This window comes from Rhipicephalus microplus, chromosome X (assembly GCF_043290135.1).
Source record: "Rhipicephalus microplus isolate Deutch F79 chromosome X, USDA_Rmic, whole genome shotgun sequence".
Classification (NCBI taxonomy): domain Eukaryota; kingdom Metazoa; phylum Arthropoda; class Arachnida; order Ixodida; family Ixodidae; genus Rhipicephalus; species Rhipicephalus microplus.
The window spans coordinates 294080488-294102152 of record NC_134710.1 but is presented as its reverse complement, the minus strand read 5'-3'; the positions used below and the strand labels follow the sequence as shown (position 1 = coordinate 294102152).

Below are 21665 nucleotides of genomic sequence, written 5' to 3'. Positions count from 1 at the left end.
TAACGTCATGCCCTTTGGGCTTTGTAACGCGCCTGCCACGTTTGAGCGTCTTATGGATAATACGCTACGTGGCCTCAAATGGAATATGTGCCTCTGTTACCTCGACGATGTCGTGGTTTTCTCCCACGACTTTCCTACGCACCTCCTTCGCCTCAGGCACGTTTTGAGTTGTCTGACCAACGCTGGACTGCAGCTTAACCTGAAAAAATGCCGCTTCGCTGCACGCGAGCTCGTCATCCTAGGCCACATCGTGTCCAAGCACGGCGTATTACCAGACCCAGCAAAACTTCGAGCAGTCGCAGAATTTCCCAAGCCGACGACCATGAAAGAACTTCGCAGTTTTGTAGGCCTATGCTCCTATTTCCGGCGCTTTGTTCGAAATTTTGCATCTATCATGTCACCGTTAACCCGGCTTCTTCGCGGTGACGTGAACCTCACCTCCTGGTCCCCTGCGTGTGACGTTGCCTTCACTACTCTGCGCCGTCTGCTCACTTCCCCACCTATTCTTCGCCACTTCGACCCGACGGCTCCTACCGAAGTGCACACCGACGCCAGCGGCGTCGGGCTAGGCGCGGTCCTCGCTCAACGAAAGCCCGGCTATTCAGAATACGTTGTAGCCTACGCAAGCCGCACTCTGACGAAAGCCGAAACTAATTACAGCGTGACAGAAAAAGAGTGTTTGGCTCTGGTGTGGGCGCTTGGAAAGTTCCGGCCGTACTTATACGGCCGCCCGTTCGATCTAGTAACTGATCACCACGCGCTTTGCTGGCTCTCCACGTTGAAAGACCCTTCTGGCCGCCTTGCGCGATGGGCACTCCGCATCCAGGAGTACGACATTCGCGTCGTATACCGCTGCGGACGCAAACACTCTGACGCTGATGCCCTGTCCCGCTCACCTTTACCACCAGATCAGACGTGCGGAAACACTTGCCTCCAGACCTTGTCATCGCTAAATCTCGACTCGATTGCCACCGAACAACGTCGTGACCCGTGGATCGCCTCTCTTATCGAATATTTATCTGGCACGCCCAACCTTCCAGTATCTCGATCCCTCCGACGTCAAGCTTTCCATTTCGCCATCCGCGATCAACTTCTTCATCGACGCAACTACGCTCCCGATGGCCGCCGGTGGTTGCTGGTCATTCCACGCACTTTACGATCGCAAGTATGCGCCTCCCTTCACGACGATCCACAATGTGGCCACGCCGGAGTGTTCAAAACATATGAACGCCTTCGCCATCGCTATTACTGGCGCGGCATGTACAATTTTGTACGTAAATTCGTGCAGTGCTGTCCTGACTGCCAGCGACGTAAATCAACACTGCCACGTGCGACTGGCGCATTGCAGCCACTTCCATGTCCTGCCAAGCCATTTGATCGCGTCGGCGTTGACCTCTACGCTCCCCTTCCATTGACACCAGATGGTAATCGGTGGATTATAGTGGCGGTTGACCACCTGACACGCTACGCCGAAACAGCCGCTTTGCCGAGCGCTACAGCTCAGGATGTCGCCTCTTTCATTTTGCAACGCTTTATCCTTCGACATGGTGCACCTCGAGAGCTCCTTAGTGACAGAGGCCGCGCTTTCCTTTCCGAGGTCGTCGAAACTCTGCTTTCGGAATGCCACGTCATTCATCGGAAAACGACAGCATACCACCCGCAGACTAACGGACTAACGGAACGGTTCAACCGCACGCTAGGTGATATGCTCTCAATGTACGTGGCATCTGATCATAGCAACTGGGACCATGTTCTCCCATACGTCACGTTCGCATATAACACCGCAGTACAAACCACCACGGGATTCTCACCTTTCTTTCTTCTTTACGGACGTGAGCCTTCCCATACAATCGATACCCTACTTCCCTACCGTCCTGATGCTTCCGAGTGTCCACCTATCTCCGATGCTGCTAGACAAGCCGAAGAGTGCCGCCAGCTCGCCCGTACGTTCACGTCGGAAGAGCAACAACGCCAGAAAGAAACCCGTAGCACCTCTCTTCCGGATCCCAGCTACGCCCCAGGGTCTCTTGTGTGGCTTGCCATCCCATACCAAACACCGGGACTCTCCTCGAAACTTGTCCCCCGGTACGAGGGGCCTTACACCGTTTTGGAGAAAACCTCTCCGGTTAATTTCCTAATTGAACCAGTTTCCCGATCGGACGACATGCGCCGGCGTGCACGTGACATCGTCCATGTTTCCCGACTGAAACCGTACCATGAGCCTTTGCCTGAAACTTCTTAACTCGCCAGGATGGCTCCTTTTTCAGCGGGGGCGATTGTGAAGAAGAAGATGTGCCTGCAGCGAGCAGCATCGCCAACGCCCGGCTCTCTCGGCTCGTGCTTCGGTTCGTTGCTGTGCCGATCGCTGGACGGTTCATCACGCTGTCTCGTCGCTGCCTTTAACGGCTAATAAACCTCTTCACAGATGCTTCGTTTGAGGAAACCGACTTGCGTTGCAAGTGTCGATTACAAAACCGACACAGCGCATTGACCAATCACCGCGTATATAAAGTGTGCCACGTGATCACGATGTGGCATGAGTCACACGAATAACATGCCAAAGCACCCATTATTGTCGTTTTAACCTATTTTGAAAACTCACGAGCATGTATGATGGGTGCAGATGCATGTCGATTTGCAGCCGTCTCACTCAATGCTAATTCATGGTAGAGACAACGTTCCACGAAATGGTCACCTACAGACAATGCGGTCCTCACTCGCGCAACACATTTACAAACACGTTCGTGTTTCTGTTGATAAGTGCCATTAATAGAGCAAATGTCTGGATTGTTCAAGCTGCGCGGTTCCTGAAACGTGCAGTGCCTGGCTAGCACGCACTTTGCGCGACTCAAGAAGTGGCATGTGGGTGGGGTATCGAAGGTCTTTGTAATATCAGCAATTATGCATCAATCACGATGTTCTTCGACCTAAGAGATAAAAAAAAAACAGGCTGACTCGGGCCGTGTATATAGTGTGGCTGCACGCGTGGAGAGGCATTTTCATCAAATGGAAAGCCATCATTTTGCTGTCAGTCGATGTTTTACCCCCCTCTTCCAGCAAAAGTTCTCTGCACCTAATTTCTCACTGCTTCAGAAATCGACCCACCTGTCGGCAAGCGCCGATGTCGTGTGACGACGTCATCAAGTCACTTCATGTCAGATGACGCCATAGCGACGTCCTGATATGATATGTTAACGCCATTACAATTTTTCGTGGACTACTGCTAACGCCGCCTAGGGTCACTCTTCGCAAGCGATAAGGCATTTGACGCTTCCACCTTAGTTCGTCGGTATCAGGTGATTCAATTTTTCTTCTGTGTCTCCTAATAGTATATGCAATAAATGAATAATTCCAATTGATAGAAGTTTGTAAAGGCTAAAAAATAGCAAAAACTTGAGAGTGACTACCTGGTAGGAGGTATTTGGGGGTCGTGGTCACTCGTGCAAGATCTTCCATAGGCTTGCAGGGTTTTGAGAAAGACTCCATGGGTTTAGGCTGCATGAATACCCCTGAAAGGACCGTCACCTCACGGTTGGGTTTCGGGGCGCGGGTTGTGGATGCGATCTAGAAAAAGATGTCACACAGGGCTCAGCATTAGGGAGCTTTGCCAGAGATATTAGCGACCAGCTTAACGGCACTATGGTCTCAGCGGTCTCATATATATATATATATATATATATATATATATATATATATATATATATATATATATATATATATATATATATATATATATATATATATGTTAGTACTACATTTTATTTTTTGCTTAAAGATTTTCTCTAAGAGTTAGTATTTCTAGCGTTCTGATAAAATGTGCACGAGAGTGAGCTCTCTAAATACTATGCGATTAATTTTATTCCGCTTGGTGACGTTAAGTGCACTTCTGGGCAGTTATCTTCTACAGCCTTAGTAACACTTTACGGTAGGCGGTGCTAAACAGAAAAACAGAGCGCACTTGTAGAAAAGAGATGCTATGCGGTGGACTGTGAGGATGTTTCCAGCAGATGTGGGTGAAAAGGAAAAAGGGAGTTGAGGAATGCGATTATTTTACGTTCAATTATATAGAAAAACAAAGTTTAACACGAAAGCAGTTCTTTATGTCGGGGCCCCCCAAGATTTCAGTGACGTATTTCCACCACGAAAATACGTCACTGAACATAATCATATGTCAAGTATATACGCGATCATATGTTAAAGAAGAGAGAATAAGGATGAAAGAAAGGCAGGGAGGTTAACCATGGATGAACCTGGTTGGTTACCTTGCACTGGAGAAGGAATAAGAGGAATAAATGTGAGGGAGAGAGAAGGAGAGAAAGGTCACTCATGCCGTCGACAAAACGGCAGTTATGTGCTTAACATGACAGATGGCGAGTTACACACGTGGTTAAGGGGTAAGTACTGTCAACGGGCTTTGAACCGATGACCTCTCGGTCCACAGTAAGAGGTGTCGAGCGCACTATTCAGGGTGTCATGACCACAAATCAAGTGGCTTACAAACGCGCCCTTCTTATATACCAAATTAATCACAGTACTCTCGGTTGGGGGGGGTTATATTGTCGTCTTGGAGCAGTAAAGTGAAGTAATTCTTCATTACTGTGGCCTCCGCGACTAACCCCTGCAATGCATGCTGCGTAGCGCGTCCGGCTCAGTCGATGTGTTTCCAATAAAAGTGCAATAATTTAACGACCTAATGTAGAGCAAGGCGGTGACCTTAGCAAAAGCGTCAGTATCCATCGCAATGTCTATCCAAACGAAAAGTTTACACAATTTTTCTGTAAAGGGAACCATGTGGGTGCGCGATGCAGCGCTGGTGTCCACACTTGTGTTTCCATTGGTTGTTTCCATTTGTATGTTTCCGTTCATTACACTCCTCTTGGTCAGCGGGGTGTTACGGCAATAATTTATGCGTGGAATTGCCTATATATGTTGTGTACGTTCTCTCCGCTTTGTGTGTTACAACATATGTACCTCAAAGTGACATTACAGCGCAGCCAGAAGAATGAAACGGAGTGAGCATGGTCAATAATATATACAAGCACGGAGCTGTGGCTGAGAGCTAAACGGGAAAGGAAAAAGGAAGCAGCGGAAACGCTCAGCTTACGCTTGGGGGAGTGAACGTTGGAGGAGCGAACAACCACCGAGGGACTGCGACAGCCACAAATGAACGCTGCTTTACACATAAAATAGCTAAATAACTCAGCGACGCTAACCTGGCTCAAGTGGCTGTGACACCGCGTTTTTGGCTTACGCTCGCCCCGAGAAAGATCACGGCTGCGCTACAGACGCAACATGACGCGGTGGGCGTTTTCATCTAGTCTGGCCATGGTGTTCACTTGTACTTTAAAAATCCACCGGGAGGCCACTTTAGCCCAAATTATGCGCCCCAGCAGCGACGCTTTTGTAGCTATCATACCTCTTTCACTGATCATACTCTCACCATTAACATCTGCAGCTACCACAACGGTGTGTGTATTCATTGTTGTTAGGCACTGCATCGTGCTCCCGACCGGGTTGCAGAAATTAGGTGCCTTTTCTCATCTTCTCACCACTACCACTATTCATTGTTGATGGGTGTTACTCGCCGGGATTGTGGTGTACTATACTACCAAGCGTAAACTTGAGTGCATCTACGTTATAGACTCTGCACACTCATCTATCAATGTACAATAAGCATCCAATTATCATTTTAGTGTTACACTGATTGCTATGACGAGGGATCAAACATGGTTCATTTTGTTGCCGAAAGACGCAGGAGTTCTTTTGCTAGCGTCGCAACTCAATAGCAGCCAAGACGCAGCAATGCGTTTTCCTAAAATGTGCTCCGACCATAGTATACCCTCCGGCAAGTCGTATTCTACTTGCATTGTTTCAAATTTCATTAGGCGCGATTTAACCGTATGTACTCTCCATAGGTGCATTTTGATTGGTATGTGGGGTTTAGTGTCCAGAAACCACCACTTGAATATGAGAGACACCGTAGTAGAGGGCTCCGGAAGTTTCGACCACCTGTTGTTCTTCAACGTGAACCCAAATCGGAGCACACGGGCCAACAGCATTTCCGCCCCCATCGAAAATACAGCCGCTGCAGCCGTGATTTGATCCCGCGCCCTGCTGGTCAGCAGCCGAGTACCTTAACACTTGACCACCACGGCGGAGTGACCCATAGGTGCACTTTAGTTGCTAGGTTGACACAGGTATAAAACGGCAAAGACAGATTGCGACAAAGCCACCGTTGACTGGTAAATAACTGGATTTTATAGGGAAGAAGAAGAACAAAAAAATGCGTAGCTTCCTCTTAATGCGCATGTCTGAAGAGACAACGGAGCTGACATACACTTATACGTATCTTCGACTGTCGCTGTTTTGCTGAGCTTTGCAAATTATTTTTTCTCTTCTTTCTTCATTTTTTCTTGTGTTTTTTGTGTTTGTGTTTCTTTCTCGTGTTCTTTCTATTTTTAAGTCTATATTTTTGCATTGTTTTGTTTCCTAATTGATAATGTGAGCGCCAGGCATGACCTATAGCCACTTACAACGTAACATAATTGCGAACTATGCTCCCAACCATCGCTGTTTTGCCTGGATAGAATTTTCATATATCGGTTGTCCCATCGCAATAGCTTATTGCCGTGACATCGAGCACCATACCCGTATTGCAGATGGGTTAAATTTTTTGTCAGCAATTTTCAGTGAAGATCAAACATCAATGCTCATCATCAGCAGCAGCTTACTACTTCCACTGCAGGGAAAAGGCCTCCTTGATGAACCGCTAACCAACATGGTCTTGTGCTTTCTGCTGCCTCGTTACACTTGCGAACATATAAATCTCATCGGCCCACCCAAATTTCTGTCTCCTTCTCGTGCATTGACCTTCGGTGAAAATTCAGTCAGTTATTCTTAATAACCAGTGCTTATCCTGCCAAGACGCTACGTGATCGGCCCTCATTTCTCCTGCTTCTTGATTAACCCTATGGTATCCTTAACCCCAGTTTCTTACCACACCCTCTCTGCGCTCTTTTCTCTCTCAAAGTTACACCTATTATTGTCCTTCGCATCAGTCGCTGCATCTTCCTCAATATAAGCTGAACTCTCTCTGTAATTTTCAAGGTTTCGGCTCTATAGAAAAGTACCGAAAAATTACAGATGTTATAGACCTTTATCTTGAGTATTTGGGGTATAATACGATTCATGATTTGAAAGTGTTGGACGAATGTAATTCACCCCTTCCTTATTATTTTAGTTATTTCACTTTCATGGTTGGCACCGCAGTTAATACCGGTGCTATAGTCTTTTACAACTTCTAGCATACCAAATCGTGGCACCAGCGGCTGCATTTTCGATGGAGGTTAACATACTGTAGGCCCGTGTGCTCAGATTTGGGTGCACGTTAAAAAATCCCAGGTGGTCCAAATATCCGGAGTCCTCAACTACGCAGTCTCTCATAATCACTTTGTGATTTTAGGACGCAAAATCCCACATATCAAATCAACTAGCAGCGTCTTTCCAATAATCGCAAAGCGCTGTTTTCGGCCACGACCATTGCACATAACTTCAGCTTTATGCATATAATTTTCAGACCTACTGTCTTTCTTTCCGTGCCGAGTTCAATATTACTCAGCTGCATTTCGTCCCCTAAGATACTCATCAAGGTAATGTCATTTTGCGAATGGCAGGTTACCAAGATAATCTCACTTAACGCTTACCCCTATCTCTTCTCAATCTAGGGCCCTGAAAACCTGTAAAAACGAGGTGAAAAACTTAAGAGAGATCGTGTCTCCCTGCCTTAATCGTGATCCTGTTGCTTTCTTTATGAATACTACGATGGCGGTGGATCCACTGTAGATTTCATAGAGTATGTTAATAAAGCGTTCGCCCATGCACCGATTTTGTAATGCCTGCATCACTGCTGGTATCTTAACAGAGTGAAACGCCTTTGCGTTGTCTATGAAGGCTATGTTTTGGGGTTAGTGTTATGCCGCGCATTTTTCTATCCCGCGATTGATATTACGAACATGGTTTATTGTGGAGTAGCATGTACTAAATCCTGCTAGGTCCTTTCCTTTACTGAGCTCTAATATCGCCCTATTTTATTACTGTTATATTTGTAAATAGTTTGTAGAGATCAGCGCGTAAGCTGCACGGCCTATTAGTTTTCAAGTCCTTGATGTCTCCTTTTTTTCTCGATTAGGATGATGTTGGCGTTCTTACGAAATTCCGGTAAACTTTCCGTCAAGAGGTACTTCGTATATAAGGTGGCCAGTTTTTCTAACCTAATTCCTCCGCCATCTAGCAGCAGGTTTGTTGTTACATTTTATTAGGCAACCGTTTTGCCTCCTTGCTAACCTCCTAGGGCCCTCATTATTTCTGACAACGAAGAATTCGTTCATTACCACTACTAGTACGATGTCGAATTCCTCGGGACTATCCCTGCTTCTTACGATATCATACTGATCGTTTCGGCTGCAGTACAGCTCTCTCTAAAACTCATCCGTGACCTCAACTATCGTATCCATAGATTGTTGACGGCATTGCCTTTCTTGCCCCTAATTCATAAATTCGAATTTGCCTATGCATAAGTTTGCCTTGGCAGCTTTTACGCTCTTCCAATTTTTACAGCCTGCTTCATTGTCTCCATGCTATACCTTCTGATGTCGGCTACCTTATTACTAATGATTAACTTTGAAAGCTCTACTTCCTCTCTTGTGTCGACTGCATTGAGACTCTAATGGTTTGTTGTCTTTTGATGATAATTTTATTTTAATGAAATCGTTTGCGAGTTTCCTGTTTAGTGACCACACCTTCGGCTTCCATTGCACAGTCTTTGACGGTCATAGTAAGATTACCATTACTTGTGTTAATGCTAACGTCGGTTACGTTGTTTAGATCCACATATCTATTCTGGAGTGAAACTCTGAATTCTTGTACTTTCCCTCTCATCGCTAGCTTGTTAATTGGCTTCTTGCTTATCACTATATGCCTTTGTTTTTTTAAATATCGGTGAGTTCCAGCTTTTACCTTTCTATGGTCACATCATCGGATGTTGCCAACTACTTCTACATTCTGCACAATGCCTGGGTGTGCACACAAGATGAAGTCTATTTCATTTTTAGTTTCGCCATTATGACTTCGCCACGTCCACCTACGAGTATCCAGTTTTTTGGAGAAAAATGTTCAAGATCTGTAAATTGTCACATTCTGCAAACTCAACTAATACCTCTTCTCTGATATTTCTAAAGCCGATGCCACATTCTCCCACTGCATGGTCGGCGGCCTTTTTCTTACTTTTTTAGCATTAAAGTCGCCTATCAGCAGAGTATAATGTGCCTTTATCAATTTCCGACCCTACGTCCTTATCCTTATCCTTAGCCTGTCCTAATAGAAGCATTCAACAAAAAGATCTTGATAGATCCCTGTAGGCGATTTGACCTCTACCACCATCTTATACATTTTGTTAAATTTATTTATGGTACTTTCCACCCTTTTACTCATGCTATAGTATTCCTCTGTTTTGAAATAATATCTTGGTGATAAGCACCCCACCCTTAGTTTTCTTGGGTCAACTTAACCACAGTAGTACAGTAAGTGCCCTCTCTTTAGAAATGTAGAGGCCTCATGTGTCTTTCTTACTTCGCTGAGACACATTAACACCAATTCACCACCCTCGAATTCCTCAATTAGCACAGCTAGATTAGCCTCAGCGGACAGTGCTCTAGTGGTAAACGTAGCCAAGTTCATGTTCTAATGGTGGCCTGTCAAGACCCAGATATTCCTAACACCCTCCGCTGTGTCGCAGGTCTAACTGCCGCATTGCACAGTTGCTTGGCAACCGCGAGGGACTGAGGGCCGAAGTTAATTGGTGCTTCATGTGGAAGGTAGTGGCAAAGTACTTCACCTGCAGGGCCAATCCTGCTCTGCCGTGGAAGTGCATATTCGGCAGGTCGTAGTACTCGGCTGCTGACCCGCAGGTCGCGGGATCAAATCCCGGCTGTGGCGGCTGCATTTTCGATGGAGGCGGAAATGTTGTAGGCCCGTGTACTCAGATTTGGGTGCACGTTAAAGAACCCCAGGTGGTCAAAATTTCCGTAGCCCTCCACTACGGCGTCTCTCATAATCAAATAGTGGTTTTGGGACGTTAAACCCCACAAATCAATCAATCGGCAGGTCGTAGCCAGTGAGACCACACCACAGACCTTTTTCTTCTTTTTAAGAATTTCTTCGTGAGACGTTTGCAACAAAATACACATATTTTAATTCGAACCAAATTTAGTCATTTCATGTTAGGCTGATGCGATATTTCTAGATATAGCACGCTCGTCTATCTATGGTGTTTCGCAATACAGAATATTCATATGTTGTACAACCAATGGCACACATGGGCAATATGCAGCTCCCGCTGTTCTGGTGCTGCTGAACATACCTAGATGAAGTGCATATTTTGAACGTGTTGGCTGTAACGACAGCGCGTACCTCCCACAGTCTCTGAATTCTTTTATAAAGCAATCAGCATAAGCCTGTCTATAAACTATTTTAGAACATTCACTGCTCTTTGCACAATTATTTACAATATCAATTTCTGAGTGTCTCCCTAGGAGAGTGCACCAACGGAACTTTGCAAGCAAATCTCATGCTAAATTATCAAGCATGCAAACATGTAACAAGAAATTTTATAAGACACCACAGCTGCGTTAGTTGTGCTTGGACTTTTCATCATGTCGGTCTTAGCGTGTCTCGTGCTTTAAAATCAATAGCTAACAAATAACTTGGCTCTTTTTTTCTCTAAGTAAATGCTGTAAATGAATCACCTTCTTTTCTGAAGCCTCTGCTGTTGAGCGGAGGTGCTTTTCGCACCGGTTCAGCCAGCCTCTCACAAACTCGGGCGGCAGCCGTGTCTTGGATGGGAATGAATGGCGTGTTCCCCTAGTCGAATAGAATACTAGCCCTTGTAGATGTTGGCGCAATAAAATGACTTGCTGCGGATGCTGCCCATTGTGAATGGCCAGTTCATTTGTCTTCCGGCAGGACACTGCCCAATTGGCTACGGCGAGTCGCAGAGCGCCGGGCCTTGACAGAATTGGCTCACTCTCGATTGGTGGGAATACCTGCACGCATGCGTGTTCCCATTTTGAAATGACTCAAAAAGAAACAACATATTTCATATTGCAGTGCTCGGTAGACCCGCCTAAAGCAAGCATGTGGTAAGGTATGAAGTGCACGCTATCATGTCAAAAACGTTGTTGAAAATTCCTAAAGCAATACACTAAAACTCTTGTTCAATTCTATCTCTCTGTGTTTGTCCATTAAAACTTATATAGCGCACTACCAATTGTATCTATTCTTGCTGCTAATAGGATTGAACACTGTCATAATGTTGCCAAACAAAGTCTAACGCAAGAAGTCAATACTTCGTGAACGTCAGTCTCTGGAATTTGGCAGACGCGCATCGCCACCTGGCGGCGCAGTTCTGGGTAGTGCAATACCCGACAACTTTGCCTACTTATCTCTGCAACCAGGTACAACTAGTGCGTGCGACACAATGATTGTGGTAAACATTAGGTGTGTTTTCACATTGAACACTCAAATATAGGTATAAGATTATCGCTCCACTAGTCGGACGTGTCGCTGAATCGCCATGAAGTGCTTGCTGGTTCACTCACTAGAACAACAGCGAAAACAAGAGCTCCGCGTTCTACTAAGAACTCAATCAACGCTACTGATGTGTTTGAAATGGTCACGTACGCAAAGACTTCAATTTTAACAATTTACGTAGCCGTCGCGATGCAGAACGGCTACAGCCCTCAATAGTGGCAGTTGCGAATGCGTTGGAAAAGTGAATTGCTCACATTGTCAGCGGCCCACCGCATGAGAAAGTGCGATAAGAAAGCGCTGCTGTTGTTTTCAGTAGCCTTGACAGAGAACCGTGGTGCTTTTTATTATGTAGCTCAAGAGAGCTTCTGAGCCCGGTGTGCACCCTGCAACAATACACTAATTACAAGTGTGATAAACATCGCACACGCCAGAACCACTCATAATCTGACATGTTTGCAACCACATAGCATCGCGTGCGCGGTCTTATAAGGCTCTATGTTCCAGCTTTACTAGAACGTGTGAACAAGTAAGTTATACATGTAAACCAGATATTGTTAGTCGCGACTACCATTACGTCTTTCTTACCATTGGTCTCCGCAATTGCGGTGCTGTATCGCAGGCTCCACTTCCGGATTTCGTTCTCCGCCGAGGAAGTGGACAGGCATGTACGTTCTTTTGCATATACACAAAATGAAATACTATCATCCATAGGACAATCTAGGATGCGTAAGATAACAGTTCAACGCGCAGGATGCAATAGATGAACTGAGAATGCAACTCGCCATTTCGGCATCGTGTGTATGCCTAAAATCACGCATTTAGGCGACACAGAACGCGCGTCGAAGTCCTTCCCTCGAACTCATTGTCATGCGGTACCCGCTTGCACTTAAAACGCAAGTTGCAGCACTCCTACATAACTGCAACATCTTTTGCATTGTACCCAGTTAACTTTGATGAGCGATCTACTTATTTGAAACAAGGTTGGATTGAGAAGACGAGCTTTGCAGGTCTTTAGTTTTTGGAAAACCGTACCTCAACACCAACGAAATGGAGATGCCCATGCACGTTCACTTGCGCACGGCTCTCCACTACCCAATTTCGGCCAGCGTGGCGATGACAGAACAGGTAGCGGCGTTTTTCATAGCGCCACCTGGGCCGAGTCTGCTGTCTAAGCAACCTTGCTGAAAGCTTAGCTGACAGCTGAGTCGTAATACATTAGCCAAGGAATAACTGGTGCTGCATCTTCTCTACAAAATTATCTTTTATACAACATGCTGCGAATCCAATTGTCATAGCTTAGTTGACAGCTGTTCCTGTACTCTTCGATAGCAAATATGTGGCTGCACCAACTCGAGAGAGACTGTTTAGAGGTGAAGCTCCGAGAGGCGTGGGTCTGTCAATACTTACTATGTATGTACGTTACCGCCTATAGATCCATCTTTGAAAACTGCTCACTACAACATTCTTGCAAACATCTCACTACCTTCCATCACCGATCACCCTGTTCACCGACCATAAGATAAAAACTGTATAGAAGTAGTCAATATAACATGCAAGATGGTCGTACTTGTAATTAAGTGCGCGTTAAAGAACCATAGATTGTCCCACTATGTCCACCCCTTGCTTGTTTGTGACCACCTATAGTACCACCTTTGAAAACTGCCCACTTCTTGGTCTATGCAAACGTCCCACAGCGCCCCATGACCGATCGACCATTTCAAAGACCACAATGCCGTTGTAATGAAGGGGAAATCAAAGCAACGTACAGCTACCACTTGGGAATAGTAAAATTTTTGTATATACAGTGTTTGTCAGGTCTTTGATGATGCAGTGGGCTATATTGGCATATGAATCGCGGTTTAGCGATGAAACCTTTCAGCGCTTCGGCCCACTTATCATCATTCACTCCGTGGATATGCTGTCATTTTTTACAGACAGTAAATACTGAAGTTCCTTATCGCTGCCGCATCAGCTCACCAAACTTTGTGCCTCCTGGAGCCTCCTGAGTAATTCCATCCCTTGATTTGAGGAACCGGAGGCATTCTCTACCTCGCCGGTTGGGAGGAGCACGTGCAACGTGTTGTTCACGAGGAAGTTGAAGGAACCCGAGGATATATGTGGGAGCTCAATGGCGGCTGCTGAGCTCCAAAGGTAGAGGCAATGGTGAGATCGCACCAGGCTCCAATTCAACCAGTGGTAGAGCCGTCCCACTTTAATCTCTCGTGAAACCTCCAGTGCAGTGGCATGCTGGTTCAGCCCTGCCTGGAAATTCCCTTCCTGGAGTGCCTCCACCTGGGTGAAAAGGAAAGCAAATAAAAGCTGTGCTAGCAAATGACCTCTAGAGTGATTCATCGCGGCTGACAGCTCGCACCACAGTGGGCGCCGTTGCCTCATCCAAGGAGATCTCGGCCGACAGAGTGGTCCTACCTCCAGCCGGCGCCTGAACCTTGGAGAACATACCCAGACGAGCAAAATGCTCAGAGAAGATGGCCGGGGTCTTCATCATCTGATTGTGTATAATCTGCAGGCTAATAAGGAAGCTCTCCTCGTCCTTTTCAGAGTCGAGGAGGAATGAATGCTAACGCCTACCTATTATGACAAGTAGGAATGACGGGCTTTGTAGCCTCTACATTAACTGTGGAAAATTTAATTAGAGTTTGTGAATGCCATGCCCGGTTTCTAGAACACCAATATACTACCATTTAGAGAAGGGGAACTGTACCTTTGACAGTTTTGACGGTGCAACAAAAATAAGGGTGGTGGTGGCGTTCTTCCCAAACTTATCCGACCTAGAGATGGCGCTGCTAAAACTATCATCATCATTGCGTTGGGGCCATATGGGGGCTGCTTTGGTGGCTGGGGCGGGTGGTCGCGGTGCGTGCCCGCAGGTTTTGGGCATTTATTCGCTGCTGCTGCGGGGTGGTATACGCGCGCACGGCAGCCTAACGTTACTATAAATATCGCTGCTATGCCTCGAGGTTACCGAAAGACCTCAACTGGTAAAAAACACGCCAAGAGCTTATATTGTTTGACAATCGTGAATGCAGCAGTATACATGTAAACAAGGAACACTGTCTCACACAGAGTTGAACAATACATGCAATAAAACAGTAATAGCCACCTGTTTATTAAAATTACCTGTTGAAATTGTGAAACATTGTCTTTTGTCTCCTTCAGTCAGAAAACAATATTTACACTGGACACCTTGTGCACAGTACTTGGTACCGTGCTGCCCGCTGTCTTTCTCACCACAGATGCCCTCAAAAATTGTGGTGTCAGTACTACTAGCCTAAGCCACAGTAAGATATTTGACAACACATTGGCGCGAAGGACATTGCGTTTAATGAGAAAAGGACCCCACGCAGATGTGCTAGGTACCCCTGCATATAACATTGTTCTCGATATTGTGCTTGGAATCTGTGTTTTTACCTGTGCGTCTGATCTATTACAACTAATTAGATCAACTTGCAGTTGTGATAAGCACTTGCATCCTGGGAAAACACCATTTACAGGATGATGTTGAAAATGAAACTTTGTTTACGTTTCATAAGAGGTAAAATAGTGGCAGCGACAGGCACTTTATTTAAGTGCCGGAGTCAAACATTTCAGCAAGTCAACATTCTTTGGAAAGTTGTCACGGATGACAAGTTAAGAGAATGAGCTACCCTTGCCCTTGCTCGCCTACTGTTGATCAGCTGACACACCAGATAGAGTATGTCTGTTAATGTTCTCAAAAGCATTCGTTCGTAAAAGAGAAATTATGCACCAGTGAACAGCACTCGCAATACACTGCACATGACGTATACGCATACAATAGGGACTTTTGGAACACTAGTAACACTATACAGCTGAGAAGTGCTGTAAGTCACGGTAGCAAGGTTAGAAAAATAGGCAGTGAATAATCATTGCAGTCAAGTCAGCATATTGAAATTTTCTACAATGTTTATTCATAAAGTAAGGGCCATTTTCTAATCTTTCAGTATGTGCACGTCAGACTGAAGAGTTATGTGCACAGCACATTATGATTTTCTCAGCTATAGTACTGAAGTCACTGTTCTGGCTCAGTAGTCATCTGCTTGTCGGGAACGCAGACAACAATGTTGGTGAATGTTTTGGCTCCCACCTGTTGTGGGGCGCGCACTGTAATGACGTTTTTGCATGCAAAAGAATCGCTAGCTTTTCCGATTTACGGGGAGGGTTGCCGAGTTTGTGAACCAACTGTGAGGAGTGAAACAAGTGTCAGAACACGGTATTGAGACTTCCAAAATGGTTGCACAAATGTGTACGACAAAGAGTGGAGCACCCCGCCAAGCATCTAGACCAGCCAAACCGTTCAAGGGGACAGGATATTGCAATAGATTGAGGCCTATAAGTTTGGGATCTGTAAGAAAGTTCCCCTTGTTGGCCTCGCAGCAATTTGCACATTTCTAGCTGATATGCTCATAAACCACAAAGCTAGGTTCTAAAAATGCTTGCCGACCAACTCAAACACTAAAGGACATGAAGTGTATGAGCGTTTTTGGACTGCTATGGATAAAACAGGGACAATTTGTTTTCGCACAGTATTGTACAGGTGACGACGCTTTATAGTGTACACAAATGCTGAAACAACACAGTGGTGCCATCACTCCTTCTAAAAAAAACAAAGAAAATTCAAGCAGTTGGCTTAGAGCAGTTAGAAAATGATTGCTACCATTTTCCAAGTGAAAAAGGGCATTTTTAGTGTTTCATTTCATAAAATGTGGGTCAAATTTACAGCTGACATATAATGTGAAACACTCACCACAGTAATAATTACAATAAACATTGATGACGTCACAAATTTTCATCCGGAATGCCAACTAACTAAGCCCACCAATAAAAACTTTTGCTAATGAATATTTACTTTTATTGGCTTGGAACCAAAAGGCCCTTACTTTTTGAATAACCTTCAAAGTTTTAATGCTTTGCATTGACAGATGAATAAATAGGTTTCTTTGCCAATGGTGCATCGTCATCAAAAACACTGCTGAAACGATGCGCAGTGGCAGAAACTGAATTCAAATTTTTATTCTTCATTAGTTGCTAACTGTCTGCCTCACTCTTAACACTGGTATTATACAAAACTAGTCCTTTTAGCTACATATTTCACAGCAATATCAAGAAAATAGCAGTTAGTAAACAATCGAATCATCAACATGTACAAACACTGGCCAACTCATGCAGAATATACCTACTGTACAGCTATGCGCTGCCGCCACCACCCGTTTTTGTTCACGCCGTTCACGCCGCTGCCGAAGTTCCGAAAAAGACTGTACTATGCCACCGTCGCCAGACAATTATTTGGGGCGCGACGCCATTTGTCTTATTTTTACCCGAGCGGGGAATCTGGACATAAAATACCCCACTTCATCTTTTTTTCTGCAGGTTTAAGATTTCTAAGAGTGGTATTTGCGGTGTCTGAACTGTTCTGTTGTTTCGCTGTTTGCGTGGTCTGTCTATATAAGGACCGAAAAACAACTTCAAAAGAAACATGGTCAATCTTGTTATTCTCTCTTAGAATTTCTAGTTCTTTTGGTACCTTTAGTGATGCCAGAACATAATTCACGTGACATGATTCGGGCACATGGTCTAGATTGGCCCATATACGAGAAATATTCCTTGTAAACTGTTTTCTATTCTGCTGTGCCACGCATTCACCTCCCGCCACCTCCGTTCTTCCTTGCGTCTCACAGAAGTATCATGTGGGATGAACTCTAGATTTTGCTGCATTTTGGTTGTTTTTGATTGGGCAAGTGGAAATAAGAGTGTAGCCGAGAAGTTCAAAATCCTGATTGGCTCAACTCTTAGCGCTCACATTGCACACATGCTTTATGAACACTTAAATGTCGGAGAGCCTGTAAGAATTGTAGTAAAGAAAGTGTAGCACAGTGTAATTGAAAATGAAACCAAAGGAAAAGGCTCCGAATTATTTGATTCTCCCAACGAACGAATTCTTTACAGCGATCACAACGCGGCTATCCATTATAACAAAGGCTAGCCCACTTCGACTCTTTTCATATATTTTTGATTGCTAGAAGAATTATATTGACACAGTCTACAGGCTTTCATCATCTCTATGATGCTTTGCATAACGTCCAAATGAAGTAATTTTTGCCACACTATATGCTGTTACCGCCAATAAAATCTCGCGAGTGCTATAGAGGAGAACCCTGCTGAAGCATAGATGAAACAATCTGCTCATCTTCATCGCACGACAGGCGCATGCGATACTATCACTCCACGTACGATGCCTACCGTCGATTGTTCCTCAACTGGAAAGGAAGGCCTGTCTGTCTTTTGTTGGACGAAGGTGTATGAAAGGATATTCGGTTAGAAGGCTGCGTGGCTTGATCCGCAACTGTGAACTTTGAATATGAGGGTGGGATGGCGAGTGCTAGCACGCGCTGTCGTGTTCGCTATTTCAGAAGACAACAGCGAACAGCTCGTTTACCGTTCTACATGCTACAATATTACTGTACAAACACTGTTTTTTTTTTCTGGGAGCGGCCGTATTTCAATACACTCGCATTTTACAGTTTCCCAAGATACAATGAAAAAGGGTTAGCTGTTAAGGTATTTATGGGGCTGCGAGCGCCTATCACCCCGTGTAAAATTTGAAGTCACTGGAGGGTTTTTTGACGATAATACTGTTGAAGTCGCCTCAAACTAAGCGTGTTCTGCTGAAAGACCTGGGATCTAAACTGTTTTGAACTTGCTTAAAGTTGATGCCACATCGTACAGGACACTTAGCCTCATCGTTGGAGGAATTTGAATGTTAGAAATTTCAAATGTAGATGTGCTCCTTCTTATATTTTGTGATAGTGCCTCTCAAAGTATGTGCCACAAAATATAAAAAAATGGAACCGAATACACCCATGCTATCATAAGGATTTAATCCATCGCACTCGTTGCATAAAGCGCTTCAGTAAGAACCGTTAATGCGAGTGTAATGATAGCGCTTCTCGAGCTAATGTATTGCAAAGTAAACAGAAGCTAAAATAAAGAAACTAAGAACTACTACTTAAGCAAAGCCTTCACTACACTTATAAAAAATTCATCCAGCTTCTAGAGGATGATGAGTCCTGCATCGTGTATGCCCTGATCATGTATTCTTGATGGCCAATCCTCCTCAAATGCCAAAGCTGTAAAGCAAATTCCTGTAATAATTACTTCAAATCTGTTCTTTTTTGTTATTTTACCGATAACTGTATCACTACTTCATTTTCTGTATGCAGCAAACTACTTGCTCTTATAAATCTTGAATTAAATTCCTCTGAAGGGCATAGCCTAAAAGTAATTTTAATGTTACCAAACACTCTGGCCCAGATGGTATGCCAAATATATTTCTAAAGTGATACTCAGTACGATGTGCTCATTATTTCACCGCAATATTTGAAAAAAAAAGTCCATCTTTGCAACAGTCCCCCAACTGTGGAAATTAGCAAACGTCGTGTCCAGAAACAAGCAAATACCAAATTATAGACCAATATCTTTGCTTCCTGTACCAGCTCCACACTTTTGGGGTATATACAAATACAATGTAGCGTATCTAAACGCACACAAAGTATTTCACCGATCACAACACGGTTTTCGTGTTGGCAACACTCTTGCTTGAGTTTACGCGTGACAATGCTGCTTTACTTAACGACCAAAGACAGATTTATGCCATATTTATTGACTATTCTAAGGATTTCGACATGTTTTACTATGCAAAACTTGTAGCTTCTTCACAAATGTTCTAGCGACAACAAGCTGGTTGATTGCATAGCAGATTACTTGCGATCGCGCTTAAAACTTGTTACGTTTAACCACGCGAAGTCATCTGACGTACATAAGCACCAGGGGTGCCTTGAGGCTCAGTGCTTGGACTGCTTTTGTTTATATAGGTGACGTAGCCGAGACTATTCCTATCAGCCAAAATGATTTTGAAATTTATGCATACAACTACACTATCTGTATTATGAGCTCTAATACTCAATATCGAGATGCGCTGATTACTGTTTTTATTTCGTCGTTTTTAATGGAAGTGAAACATGACGAATGTCTGGCTGCAAAAAATACTGAAGGAACAACTTCATTAAATAAGAAAAAAACCTCTTCACTTTACATATACTAACCACTGTGTAAGTCTAGTACGTGTCACGGAGTTTAAATACCTTGTTGTACCTGACCCAATGAATTTCAAATAGCACATCATTTTTGAAACAGTACAAGACCTTTGAGAAATTTGATATTCACTACAGACGTTAAGCAACTCGACCAAAGGATGTGGACTGACAACGCATGAGATTTTTGTCAGACTCAATTGAGGGTTAGCTGTTTGATGACCTCAACACAGACAAGCTATAGCTATGCGATAATCTGTTTAAAAAACAATAAGGTTTGTATTTTCTCACTATGACCAGCATTCCTTTTATACACTTCGCTTGCGCATGCTTTAGCGCTACAGCGCCTATTGAACATAAGCGCACTCCCAATCGTGTCATCCTCCTGCATCAATAAGAAGTTCCCACTGGTTCCAGCGTTCCAGCACTCATATCCTTCGTTGCATCTTTTGCACACTGTACCTGGTGGTTTGATCTTCTAAATATTGTGCCCGATGAATCAATTAAGAAATATTTTCATTTTATTTTGTTTGTTGTTTGCTTTTCCACTGGACGTGCATTGTTGGAATGAGCTCGATAAGCATCTGCGAAGACTCGGATATGAGCAATTGAAAAAAAAAGAACTGCGTGAATACGTATTTTGTTAAATTGTATTTTCGAAGATGCTGAACAATTGTATTTACACCTATTTGCCTTTTTTCCAAAAATCAAGGATCAAGTTACTATCCTGACCAACTCTTGAATCGTGATCCTATACCCCCTACCCCCTCTCCGCGCCGCACCGCCGCTGATTCGATATAACCCACGCAGTTGACACACCGCCGCCGAAGGTGGAAACACCGGCGTGTTGCCGCCGGCAATTTTGGTACCGGCGCACAGGTCAAACCTACTGAGTGCACTCATTGTTCTGTTAAAAATTAACATACCTCAAATGCCTTGTCATGTGCTAAGTCTTTTACATAGAAGAACTAAATTACAGTGAAAGATTATTTGAACTCGGTTAAGGAAAAGCGCACAGCCCTGTGTATTTCTATGGGGGAAATCTCTCGACAACTTGAACACATTGGTATCCACAACAGCTAATTCAAACAGGGAGCCCCATGTTTTTGTTGCTGCTAGCACAAGTCTGTTCAGAATGATCACAACATTTTGCAAAATCAAACGAAACTAAATTCACTAGAGGTAGAAAACAACCGAACTGCAGCATTTCTCAGCAGATGAGATTTTGGACGCTGAACTGGAGCCCTTGGACAAGGTACGAATGATGGTCATGGAGGGACGAAGGAAAAAGTGCAAGCGAGTGCAAGCGAATGCAAATTACTGATTACTTCACATTTTGATTGCGTTAGCTCTGCCATGTAAACAAACATGTTTTAGGCCCAAATATTGACATACGTTTCAACACTAAGGCTCACTGCTTGCGGTCATGTCAATGCTTGTTTTTGACGTATAATCAATCTAATTACACTCACTGCAGGGCAAAGGCCTCTCCTATGATTGGCCAATAAACTTGGTTCTGTGCTTTCTGCTTCCACGTTATACGTACAAAAATTTTAATCTCATTTGCCCACCTAACTTTCTGTTTTCACTTCATGCGTCTTCCTTGTCTGTGGATCCAGACAGTTACCCTTAATGACCAGCGGTTATCCTGCTTGCGTACCACGTGCCCGGCCCATGTTCATTTCTTCTTGTTGAATTGAGTTATGATATCCTTAAGGCCGTTTTGTTCCCTGGCCCACTCTGCTCGATTCTTGTGTCTTAGGGTTACACCTATCATTTTCCTTTCCGTCGCTCACTGCGTCATCCTAAATTTAAGCTGAACCCTCTTTGTAAGCCTCGGTGTTCCTGCTGCGTAGGTAAGTACGGGCAAGATGCAGCTGTGGTATACCTTCCCGTCAAGAGTTAGTGACAGATTATCATTCATAATTTGAGAATGCTTGCCGAATGTGATCC

General features: G+C 44.3%; 1 protein-coding gene across 2 annotated transcripts in view; it reads right to left on the bottom strand.

Moving 5' to 3' along the window:
• Window positions 1–14009, bottom strand: part of LOC119185974 (uncharacterized) — a 123649-nt gene extending 109640 nt beyond the window's left edge. Inside the window, exons 1-3 of one of the 2 annotated variants that reach the window (XM_075879362.1) lie at window positions 13564–14009; window positions 10803–11099; window positions 3408–3564 (exon numbers count right to left, since the gene is read on the bottom strand). In XM_075879362.1, coding sequence (XP_075735477.1) covers window positions 3408–3564; window positions 10803–11099; window positions 13564–13980 — 871 coding nt within the window. In that variant the 5' untranslated portion in view covers window positions 13981–14009. The remainder of the gene's footprint in view (window positions 1–3407; window positions 3565–10802; window positions 11100–13563) is intronic. The other variant, XM_075879363.1, reaches the window with a different exon arrangement.
• Between the last annotated feature and the right edge of the window lie 7656 nt (window positions 14010–21665).